The sequence below is a fragment of the Podarcis melisellensis genome (assembly GCF_964234715.1).
Source record: "Podarcis melisellensis genome assembly, chromosome: 2".
NCBI classification, from domain to species: Eukaryota; Metazoa; Chordata; class Lepidosauria; order Squamata; family Lacertidae; genus Podarcis; species Podarcis melisellensis.
The window spans coordinates 33,358,239-33,370,626 of NC_138529.1; the positions used below are offsets into that span (position 1 = coordinate 33,358,239).

The following is a 12,388-nucleotide window of genomic DNA, read 5'->3' on the forward strand; positions in this document are numbered from 1 at the left end:
TTAGGGTCTTCCTGTGTTATTACATTTGCCTGCTGTATTTCAGAATTCGGGGGTGCCAGTCACCCCCCACCCCAGCTTGGTGTTGTCATTGCTACATGCCAGGTCTATCTAGAATAAAACATCTATCATCCATTTGATGTTGGTGTAGGGGCAGAGTTGAGATGTACAACTGAGACCCGGATGGATGGGCTGGGTGGCCCTATGTTAGTCCAGCTGTGTCATAAAATTCCATCTCGCTCACCAGGAAACCAATCCACATCATGTTTGGGTTGAAGAAAATGTTTCTGGTGCAGGACCAGGGAGGGAGGGAAAGAGAATGGGTGTGTTGCTATTGTGCCATCTACCTCATTGCTCTACAACCTCCCTGACCAAGGTAATTTCAGATGTGGTGCTGGAGGACTCTTTCATGGTGGTGTTGGGGAGCTTCAATATTTATGCCGAGGCTGAATGGACTAGCTCAGCACTTCATTACCTCCATGGCAAACATGGGGCTGTCTCAGAACATCAATGGTCCAGCATATAACTGGGAACACCTTTCACCTGGTCTTTGCCCAAGAGAGGACTGATAATACTCGATTGATAGAAGGGCTTGCTGTGAGTCTGTTGTCATGGACAGACCAATCCCTGGTGAGGTTTGGGCTGTATGTAGCTACTCTACCCTGAAAAGTGCAAGAGACCCATTGAGTTGGTCCACGTTTGGAGACTGATGGAATCTGATTTCTGAATGTTTTGGGGGATTTTCAAGCTGGCATGGCTGATGCTCCTGTCAAGGCTCTTGGCTCACTGCGAGATGGTGAGATGCGTAAAGTAACTGACACAATCACTCCTGCTTGCCTTCACTATATACCCATTGATGCCCTCCTTCCCCACAGACCCCCTTGGGTGTTAAAATCAACAGAGGAGGCTCCATTGCTCCACAGTGCTCAGAAACTCAGGGGGATGGTGGCCTAGGAGACAGCATGTTCTATGGCATTGCTGAAGTTGTGGAACATTTCCACAGAGGTGTGCCTGCATCTTCATTATACAGCTTTCAGCAAATGCTGAAGACATATCTCTTTACCCTAGCTTTTGACACTTGAAATGTGCATTTTTATTTATGTGATTGTCCATCCTGGGACCTTAGGGTGAAGGGCAGTAACTAATAATAGTAATAATAACAACTGTGGACTACATGCCATACAAAGGTCAAACATACCATAATCTAAATCCACCTAGTTTTTCAACTGAAACGTCCCAGACGAAGCCAATATAATCCAATGTAACCCAATGCCAAGGTAACAAAATATTTACTTTTAAATAAAATGAACATAAGAACTGATTCTGAGAACCATTACTACTGATTTTTAAGACGTCTAAGTCTTCTCAGACCTTGTAATTCCAAACCAAGAGTTCAGACCAAATGGTGACATACAGAACTCTACAGGATAGCTCAGTTACTCTGTTGTAGCAAAAGAATCCTGCGGTACCTTAAAACAGCTTACTGTGGTATAAGATCTCATAGATTGCAGCCTGCTTTACCGTCAGCTGGCAGGTGTAGTATGTACATATGTGTGCACCCATCCAAATAAATAAATAATGAAACTAGAGTACCGTGAACTGCGTAAGGTAAAATATATCTATGCAGACTCAAGGTATACAAGGTAGAATCAGAGCAAGCTTTTTAAACAGTACTAACTCATGACAAAACAATCTTTTTAGATATTTGACACCAGCAAACCTAGAAGAGGGAAATGGGGGTTTAAATATGGCAAGGGAATAACTGAAGACTAGGCAGGAACATATACAATCATAAACCAAGTTACACTCCATTTACAACGTTAGAACAGCTGTGCCATCAAAAAAAAAATGCCTCTCTATGAGCAGAACAGAGCAGACAAATTTAGAAGGGTGTGGGAAGAGATAAAAGAGTGTTGCCCATTATGCTATAGAGCTTCGGGGGGGGGGGGGCGGAGAGACTCATATCAGGGAAAGCCTCAAGAGGGCAATCTCTGCTCCTTTGTGCATCACTTACCTTAAGGATATCCCCCCGTTTGAAGCTGAGCTCATCGTCTGCGGTGGCTTTGAAATCGTATTTGGCGACGGCTTCCATGCTCGTGGACAGCAATGATGATGAAGGCGGATAGGAACGGAGTTCTCCCTGAAGCTTCTCCGGGGGCTCCCGGTCCAGCCTTCCCTCTCGTCCGCGCTGCCCTTCCTGCTCAACTTCTGGCTCCGTCTTTCGCATAGGCAGGGGGAGTCAGCGAGGGCCAATCCGCCCTAGGAAGGGAGGAAGAGACGGGAGCATTGAGGGAAGTAGCCCGGATCAATGACAGGGGCCGCGCCCTGAGCCTCCCTCTCCCTCCTCTTCTCAGCTCAACTCCGCTTTGCCGCTTCCTCTTTCTGCAGCCTCGCTCGCTCGCTCGGCACACCGAGGGCTGCCAGGAAGCACCGAGTGGCATTCGCTGCGGCCAATAGCAGAGCCCGGAAAAAGGACGCCCCGCACTCCCAGCCGGCGAAGCAAATTAAATAATTAAAAAAGCGCAAGTGGGGGAGGGAGAGAGAGAGAAAAAAAGACCGGCCCCCTCACGCCCCCTAGCCAAGCCAAGCCAGCCTTCCTCAGAGCCCTAGAGCGGCTCCTGCTGCTTGCTGCTGAGCGCTCGTCCTGTTCCTTGAAGGCGAGGCGTGCATCACACAAAGCCTGGCTTCTATGCCTTACCGCAGGCAGCACGGAGGACGGCGCTCCTCCTTGCAAGGAGCAAGCGCCTATTACCCGAAAAAATCCGTCAACCCCCCCCCCCAAGTCAAAGATCAGGAGGATTCCCCTATCCGATTACTTACGAGGAGAAACGTGTAAGTCACCCAGTAATGTGGGTTTCCCCTGTTCGGGAGGAACTCCCAAGTACTGGTCAACCACCCACTTTGTTTTGCAGTGAGGGTTAAACACACATACACACACGACACTTGCTATGGTATTATTCATGGCTGGTTTCCCCCCGATTTCTTATGGAATGTAGCGTTCCATGAATACTTAGGTTTTAAAATTCGGGTGGGGGGAGGGAACTTACTTCCGAGTAAACTTAGCGCCGGGCTGAAACTTTTATTAACTAGTAAAATACGAGTCGAAAGGGTTCAGGAAAGTTTCATCTACAATGAGGGGAAGATTCAGTAATCTGTCCCTATCTTGCTATCAACTACCGTATTTTTCGCTCTATAAGACGCACCAGACCACAAGACGCACCTAGTTTTTGGAGGAGGAAAACAAGAAAAAATATATCCTGAATCTCAGAAGCCAGAACATCAAGAGGAATCGCTGCGCAGTGAAAGCAGCAATCCCTCTTGCTGTTCTGGCTTCTGGGATAGCTGCGCAGCCTGCATTTGCTCCATAAGACGCACACACATTTCCCCTTACTTTTTAGGAGGGGAAAAGTGAGTCTTATAGAGCAAAAAATACGGTATATCGTGCCCCTGCTGGCTATTGAAAGAGAAAATAGTTTTTGCTTCTGATTTCACAGCAGAGTCGCAAGTCATTCATCCTTACACACTAAGCTTTGAAGAAACAGAACTGCTGTGTAGGAAACACTCTTTAAACAGGTGCATATTCCATAAAAGTAATGACTGATTAAAGCCAGTGCAGTCCAATTCTTCCCATGTTTGCTCTGAACAAAGGCACACTACTTTCAGCTGAATATGAACACCAGTTTCTTGATGTCAAGTGTCCTTAAATGAAAAAAAAAACCCAAGTGATCACTAAGTGTGCTCCTGCTAAAGCATACCATGAAGAAGCCACACTACTTCTTCCAATAATTAAAGCAGTATTGTTTCCCCCCCAATAGTTACACGTTCATATTTAGCAATGAATCCAACTGCATTAAAATTTGACTCTTGCCCAACTAAACTGAAACCAAACAAGGCAACCAAAAGAAACAATAATCCCCCGAATCATGACATTCCAATACAATACACATATAGACTCTCAAAATCATGTATTTCTTAAAACACATATTAAGTGCCATCTCACACATGCTGGGTTGGATCCAGACTTAGTATTATTTAGTGTATACCCACTGAAATAAATTGAACTTAGTGATTGATTTAACTTGATGATTTCAATGGATGATTAAGTCTGGATCTAACCCACATCAAACTATAATCCCAGTCACACTTATTTGTAAGCAAGCCCCATGAATTTTCTTGAAAAAGCATGCTTGGGATTATAACCCAAGCCTCATTTATTTCAATAAATCTTAACTGAATGCATGAATCACCAGCACTGTTTATAAACACAACAGATAGGAAAAGGATATGAAAAAGAACACCTTGTTTTGCAAACCTCCAACACTGAATTGGAGTTTAAAAGCTATACAATCCATGCAAGCACATTCTTATAGGAAAATCATTTGTAACTCTTCTATATTACCAGTTGTCTACAAATCCATTAACCAGATTGTAGGGGAAGGTGCCCTCAACCCTCTGGTGAGCAGTAAATCAGACACCAGTCCACACAGATTCCTACTCTGGAGGACTAATTTCCAATGCAGTTTTCAAGCAAGAAACAGCAGAAATACCTTACAATGAACTGAAGAAACTCTCACTGCTTGTTACTTTCTCTGTATCCTCTATAAATGAAAGAAGACTCCCACCACTTTCCCAGTCCCTCAGTGCAAGGCAGAGGATACTAGGGATGAGACCACTGGTAAATGCAAATAAATGCCTGGGCAGAAAGCCAAGCCAAAATTTGTGCCCCCCATAAATGAAAAAAAAACCACAAGACCCTTGAAAGTCACCTGTCCACAAATCTTGTCTGGCCTGCGCAGCCATATATTATATGTGGTGGTCACTGATCTCCTTCTCCAACTTCTTATTGTACACTTATTCCCTCTGAATGTCTCCAAAACTTACTGTGAAATGAAATTCTGACTCCTTTCCTCCACCTCCACTCCACCAGTTAATCTATGCATGACAAATAACTTGGAAGGAGGGAAGGATCTTTCTTGCACAACATGGCAAGACCACTCTTGTGCTTTTGTGGTACACAGAGAACTTGGGGAAGAAAATGAGTTTTTCCCAGCACTTGAGCCAGGGAGATTGCCAGAAATATGTGGTTGCCACTGGCCATCAAGCAGCTTCATTCAGGGAAGTTGAACGCATTGGATAATTATGCACGTAGCATAATGCTTGAAAAATATCTATACAAGACAATCAGAGACCAAACAGAAAACAAAATTGTTGATGACTGTCCTACAAGCAGTAACACAACAGCAGCCCAAACTACTTAAGTCAAAATGCTTAAATTCAATGGAAGTGTCCTACAAAACAGCAATCCAAATTAATCCTAACTGTTTTATACTTACTATGTTTTATACTTAGTTTTATACTTACTATACATACTATACATATTTACTATACATACATGTTTTATACTATGTTTTATACTGTTTTATACTTACTATACATAGCAATAAGGAAAGAACAGCAGCATACTTAGAGAAAGAGTTGACTTGCAAGAACTATGTTACAGCAACTAAGGGAAAAAAAATGAAGAAAGTAGTCGGGGGGGGGAATCTCACTCTTAATTTCAGATGGACATTTACAATTAACACTGCATACAGTATTTAACATTAACACTGCACCCAACAGGACAACTATTACAGCAATACTAGAAAAACCAAACTATGAGTGTGGCTACTGTGGCAACTTTAAATATATGACAGAAATTCACAAAGTTGCTGCAGCAAGTAAAGTCACACTTGTATTCACACCTGTCACTCTTTGGTTTTATTCATTTAGGACTGAAATGATGACATTTTAAAATAACAAGAACTGATTAAGACATCACAAGAACAATATATGTTACAAAAATTAACAGATCACCTCAAAAAATTGTGCTCAAGTATTTCATTAATGCAAAGCTGGGAAAGCGACTATACTCTGAATATTAAAATTGGGGGATGAAGAGGACATTATCCTGAAATACCTCCTCCCCAAAATGGTCTTAATTATTAGCCACTCACTTGGAACAAGTACTTTTTTATAAAGCTAACTTCCCATTCATAAGCCAGCATCCCTTCATATATAGATGGGTAGTAAATGTATTTATTTAGAGGTGGAAGGGGCTAGATGAAATGTAGAGCTACAGTAGTACTGGGGCAACCATAACCCCTTCTCCATCCCTAAAAAGGTAAAGGGACATGCCCACAGGGATCATAGAATAGCACAGCCCCCAAAGTTACTAGCCTGATTTTTTTTTGTTCCCCTACGTTTAAATCATACAAGGGGATGGTGCAGAATGGACGTAGCACTTTCTATTTCTTTTCCCAGCCCCTCATATGGCAAATAAAAATTGTTTGCAGGGTAGAAATGTAGCAGGCTGAAAGAGGAAGAAAAGCCACCTCTGCTGGCTGGCCTTGTTTCTATGCTTAAGTGTGCTGGAAGATGCTTTGCCTCTTCTGTGGTTAGCCCAGAAGCAGAGTGAACTAGCAGTGAAGGGATGGCCCCGTTGCCAGTCTGCTTGATTTATGTGCTGAATGAACAGGACAGGCATCCCTTTTCCACGAGCCTGCTATGTTTCTGCACTAGATGTGCACGAGGTGAAGTCTCATCCAGTTCATCTACCTTAAAGCCAAGCTTTGAAGCCAAGTTTTTAAATTATGGAATTTGTTTTCTCTTTTCATTATGTAACTTGTTCTTAATTTTGGCCTTTACTGGTATTTTTAATTAATATTTTAGATTGTCTTTTGTAAACTGCTTAGAAGTATTTAGTTTGAGTAAGTGGTATATAAATTTTGTTAAATAAAAATAAATGAATAAGCAAGCTGGGCGGTTGCCACCATCACACTTCATTTATGTACTGGAGACACAGGAGGCAAAACTTCTGCCTGTGTGTCCAAAACGCGGTGGTTGGGAAGACAAATTGTTCTGCTACCAACCCATTATGTTAGATGCACAGGAGGTTTACCTGCCCATTGCCTATTGCAGAAACCCAGCAGGCTAGCAGCATAGGAAAAGGATGCTCCTTCCCTCCACCATCCACCTTATTTGCTTCCATGTTACAAGTGTAGGAGGTAACTTCATCTCCTACACACCCAATATTGCAAAACAGTGGGTTGCTGGAGGAAGGATGAAGTGCTTCATGGCTTCACCGGGAGCTTGTTTGAAAGGGAGGAGGAAAGACCTTTGCTCATTTGCCTGAATGAAATTCCTAAATGGTTACATTGACCAAGCAAGTGGTTAAATATGGGGTTAGCAGGTAAAGGTAGGTCCAGTTAGGTCCAGTCGTGGCCAACTCTGGGGTTGCGGCGCTCATCTCGCTTTACTGGCCGAGGGAGCAGGTGTACAGCTTCCGGGTCATGTGGCCAGCATGACTAAGCCGCTTCTGGCGAACCAGAGCAGCGCACAGAAACGCCGTTTACCTTCCCGCTGGAGTGGTACCTATTTATCTTCTTGCACTTTGACGTGCTTTTGAACTGCTAGGTTAGCAGGAGCAGGGACCGGTAGCAACGGGAGCTCACCCTGTCGCAGGGATTTGAATTGCTGACCTTCTGGATCTGCAAGTCCTAGGCTCTGTGGTGCCACCCACAGTGCCACTCGCGTCCTGGTGTTAGTAGAGCACCCTCAATATTAATAACATATGTTTGTCCCACACATGCTTCAGACGCTAAAAGTGAAAGCTGCCTTGATTTATCAAATAGTTGCCAGTTTTGTTTCACAGAAGAATCTGGGTCTGTATTCATTTTCACCATTTGTATGCATGAAGCACTCTGAACATTTGAAAAATTACTTATAATGCTTCTATCATCTACCATATCCTAGAAACTGCTACAGGGAGAACTGATCTCAAGAGGTGGTAAAGTCAATCAACTTTTTCTAAGGAACCAGCCTGTCATTGTTACTATTTGGGGAAGTTCTGTGAAATCTTCAGCAGCGCAGCAAAAACTATGGTTCATTTCCTCCTTGTGCCAGTAACAGAATATATATATTTAGTCATAGTTTGTGAATAACTATCTGTTCTCTTTCACACTATCAGACATCTGCACAACATATGCACGGGCAATAATGTCAAATTGGAATTTGCTAGTAATATCTGTGGATTTAAATGCGTGGCACCATTTTATTTCTTTTTGCCCAAAAGCTGTTTCCCAACATAACACAGCAATCCTAATGCACACCTGTTCGGGAGAACAGGTCGGGCTTCAGGAATCAGAATCCCATTTAAGTCAATGCTTACACTTATCACTCTAAAGATAAGCTTAAGCATTTATTGCAACTTCCGTTTTTGTATAAGGTGTACGTTATTTACATTCACCCGCAGCAAAAAACCAACACAAGAAACAATGAATTCAGCAAAATGCCCCCTTTCGGATGCCCACTCCTCAAAATACAGCCATTGACTGGGGGGCGGGGGACCTGGTCCCCCTTGGCAAGTGAATCATTACTGGACTAAGGGGGGGGGGGAAGGATTCACTCGCCCGCCTCCCTCAGCTCGAGTTATTTTCCAAGAACTCGCGCAAGAACGCCGCGCCGATCTTAGAAGCTTAAGGGGCGCGCACCAAACTCTCCCTCCCCCCCCCCATGCAAGTGGTAGGCTGGCAAGCGCGCGCGCCAGGGCCCCCTTGACAGGCAGGGGCGGAACAAGAGGGGAAAGGGGCCGCCCGCCCGCCCGCCTTGTCAGCCTCAAGGCAGAGGCTCCAGTGTCTTGTTGGGGCTCTTCCCCGTCTCTCCCTCCGCCCTCGCCCCGGAGCTCCGACTCACCGCAAGCCCGCCAGGGTTCCGCTCCGAGCGGCCCCCTCTTCTTCCCCCCTGCGAAGCCTTCTTCCTCCTCAGTAGGAGTGTCCGGGAGAGCTTCCGCTACTGCCCTCACGAGCCGCTCTCGCGAGGCTACTACTACTACGCGCGAGGGAACGAGAAGTAACCCCCGCCGAAAGAAAAAGCGCAAGCGCCAACCTCCGTAACAGGGCGAACCAGAGGCTCAGGAAGAGGCGGGGAGGAGCCCCGGGCGCATGCGCGCGAAGGGGTATAGATGCCGTGCGCGCCCCGGCCGAGCCTCCAAAGTGTTAGTGCGCTCGGGCTGCTACGGCTGCTCAGAAGCTGAGTGTATTAGCATCACCTCGCAGGTTTAGCGGCCACATAGGGTTGCAGCATTACAGTTTTATTTGTCTGTTTGACGCCTGTCCTGGGAGAAAACTGGACGAACGTTATTTATGAATCTGCCTTATAGGAAATATTATTATTATTATTATTAGTCATCTTGGCGACTTGCAGGGGGGGGGGAAAGAATACACATTTTAAAAATCAAGTCAAACCACATAATAATAATAATAATAATAATAATAATAATTGTCATCTTGGCTTGTAGGGGGGGAAAGTGCACATTTTAAAAATTGAGTCAAACCACCGATGATGATGATGATTATTATAATTATACCCACCAGGTATAATATATCAACAAAAATAGACATCACGGTATAGGGCACCAAAGATAACCAACTCATCATGTTCCTTTAAAAGCCAGGGAGAAGATGGAGGTATTAACTTGCCATTGGAAATAATGTTTAATGTGGGTGCAAGGTGGGCCTTGCTGAGGGGGATATTCCATTTGGCAGCACACAGCAACTGAAAAGCTTATCACCCTCCAAACAATCACTTTAATCCATTTAGCTCAGCATTATCTCTACTAGATACCTACATGCATCAGTTCTCCAGGCTTCAGGCTATCTTTCCCAGCCCTTCCCGGGGAGTGAACCTGGGACCTTCTGCAAGTGCAGCATATGCTCTTCTATTGAGTTGTAGCCCTTCCTTTCAGCAATCTAAAGAAAGCCTGGGTATAACACTGAATACAAGGTTCTCTTGGAGTGATTCAGAGCTAAATTGGATCTTGTCCACTTGCTAAATCATTGTTCAATTAGAAAAATATATGTATGTTCCTTCCAGAGTGAGATTATAGGCAGAGCAAGTTCTATAACAATGAGTGGAACTGGCCAGTGAAAAATGTCATCATGATCATTATGGACTATGGAATACCAACACAATCTCAAAATGGTTAAGTCATTTCTCTTGAATCAGTCCTATTTCACTTGAATGTTTACTTCCACTTAGTGGGTACAACAAATAAGTATTCTGCCATTTCCAGGGCAAGGCAATTCAACTTTACTTAGAACAGCATGATCAACATTACACACACACACACAAACAAACACACACACAGACAGGAAGAGGGAGAGAGTGCTGGGCTCCTGAGCAAATACTGTACATTATGGTCAGAAATAAGCAGTCTTTTTTCCTGAAATGGCAATTCAAGAATGGGAAATATTCCATTTACAAGGGCCACATTGCCCTGTGTGTCACTGAACTCCTGGAAGATATGAACACAGGTTGGTTATTTCCCACCTAAACTTGGAAGCATAATCGGGCGTAGTGTGAAAGGGAGCTGCCAGGGTGGCAGTGAGGGCTGGGCTGGCATGGCGGGCTCCGCTGAAATCATATGCTGGTCTGTGACATGAGGGCAATGCTCCCCATTTATTTCTAAATAGAATCAAATGAGTTCTGCTATTCTCCTTTAGGTGTCACTGAAGTCAGTGAAAATGCCTTACAAAAGCCAAATAAATGGTAAATTAAGGATACAGCCCTAAACACACTATCTAGGTTGTAAGTACCATTGAACACAATGGGACTTACTTCCAAGTAAACATTACTTTGTTGCACAGACTATTTTTAAAATTGTGAGCCTGACACTTACTCATAAGTAATTTCCATTCATTTCCATTAAGATGACTCATAAATTGCAGAAATACGAATCGAGGAAAAACAATAGACTATAAAGTACAGGGGCGCGCGGGGAGGACTCACACCTTCTATTTGACATGGTGTACTTTTAGTGACTTTGTTAAGACGATTGAATATTGTTTTCACCTTCCATTGACTCATAGAACCTTATGGAAAGACACTTTCAACTGATTGCCTTTCTGGGAACATCTAAAATTACAGCCATCAGCAGCTATTTTTATTTCTTTTATGTGCAACTACTAAGCTCTGTTTTCCTTCTATGGGTATGCTGTTACTTTAAATTAAAAAATCAATTTTTAAAAAGTAGAACTGCCAGCTATAGTATTGAACAACCCATGCACCAGCTCCTTGGATATAAACCCAAAGAAAGGATTAGGAGTCCTTTGGTACCCTAAAAGCTAACAAATGTATTATGCCACAAGCTTCTGTGGACTAGAATTTGCTTCATCAGACACATGCAGAGTTCAGGTATATATATTCACATGGTATGAGATTGGGGAACTAAAAACAGTGAGGTCAGAGGAAAATGATATGTAGGAAAGTACTGACAAGGATAATTAACCATGGTAATTCACAAAACAGCTACTGAAAACACAGACAGACTTGCATCAGTCAGGCAATTAACACAAATAACATGCTAAGAATCCTTTGTCTCTCTTTAGTCCACAAATGATAGTGTTCAATCTCTTGCTGTATTTCAAGGATGCAGTGCTTACTCAGGTGAGGTAAGCAGAAGAGCCAGTGTTGTGTTGTGCTTAGGCTAGGACCTGGGAGACCAGGGTTCAGTTCCCCAGTTGGCCATGAAGCTCACCGGGTGACCTTGAGCCAGTCACTGCCACTGCCTCTCAACCTAACCTACCTCACAGGGTTGTTGTGTGGGGTTTAAATGAGGTGGGGGAGAATTGTGTGTGCCGCCTTGAGGTCTTTGGAGAAAAAGCTGGGATACAGATGATGATAATAAGTTTCCTTTTGAAGGAGTTATTTTATAATATTTTTGTAATATTTCTTAATTTATATGGAAATAGGTTGAGCATAGGAGAAAATACAGCTTGAACCCGCCAGGCAGCAGCCAAAAAGACCTCGCTTCCCACCTCACTTCCATAGTGAGAGGCAGCCCTAAAATGTTAGTCTACACAGAGTTCAAACTCAGCTTTCTGTGTCAGTCTTTGTTTTGTCTTAAACAGCATTTTTCATGTCTCTTTTCATATACAGACACCTAGATTACATCATCCTTGGGAAAGAGGGGGGGGAGCCATTTTGCCCTATGTAGAAGATGTAATGGAAATTGCCTGACAATTAGTTCCCATGGAAACATATCACCTGTAATTTCTCTGATAGAAGAGGTACCTGGCAACTTTGCCACAATCAAAGAACATTTGCAGTAGTATCAGTCCCATTACCCTTTCCTGTTCAAACCCCCAGTCTCATAACTTCATCTTGTTATATACTGTAGTAAATATGTGGTACTAAATGTTTAGGTATAGTAAATATTAGGATTTATTTATAACTTGTATGGTATAACTGAGATGTGTTATAAGACAGTCCCAATGTGTCTTAAAAGGGGAGTTATGCAAGGCGTTTTAGGTGTTTAATTAGTGTTTATGTGTAAAGACTGAGTGTCAGACTTTGA

At 43.4% G+C, this 12,388-nt stretch overlaps 1 protein-coding gene across 1 annotated transcript in view; it reads right to left on the reverse strand.

Annotated features, from left to right (window-relative positions):
- GRB2 (growth factor receptor bound protein 2) overlaps nucleotides 1-8,881 on the reverse strand; it is a 48,348-nt gene extending 39,467 nt beyond the window's left edge. Inside the window, exons 1-2 of the mRNA XM_081899902.1 lie at nucleotides 8,728-8,881; nucleotides 2,012-2,256 (exon numbers count right to left, since the gene is read on the reverse strand). Of these exons, the coding sequence (XP_081756028.1) occupies nucleotides 2,012-2,224 (213 nt within the window). The 5' untranslated portion in view covers nucleotides 2,225-2,256; nucleotides 8,728-8,881. The remainder of the gene's footprint in view (nucleotides 1-2,011; nucleotides 2,257-8,727) is intronic.
- Between the last annotated feature and the right edge of the window lie 3,507 nt (nucleotides 8,882-12,388).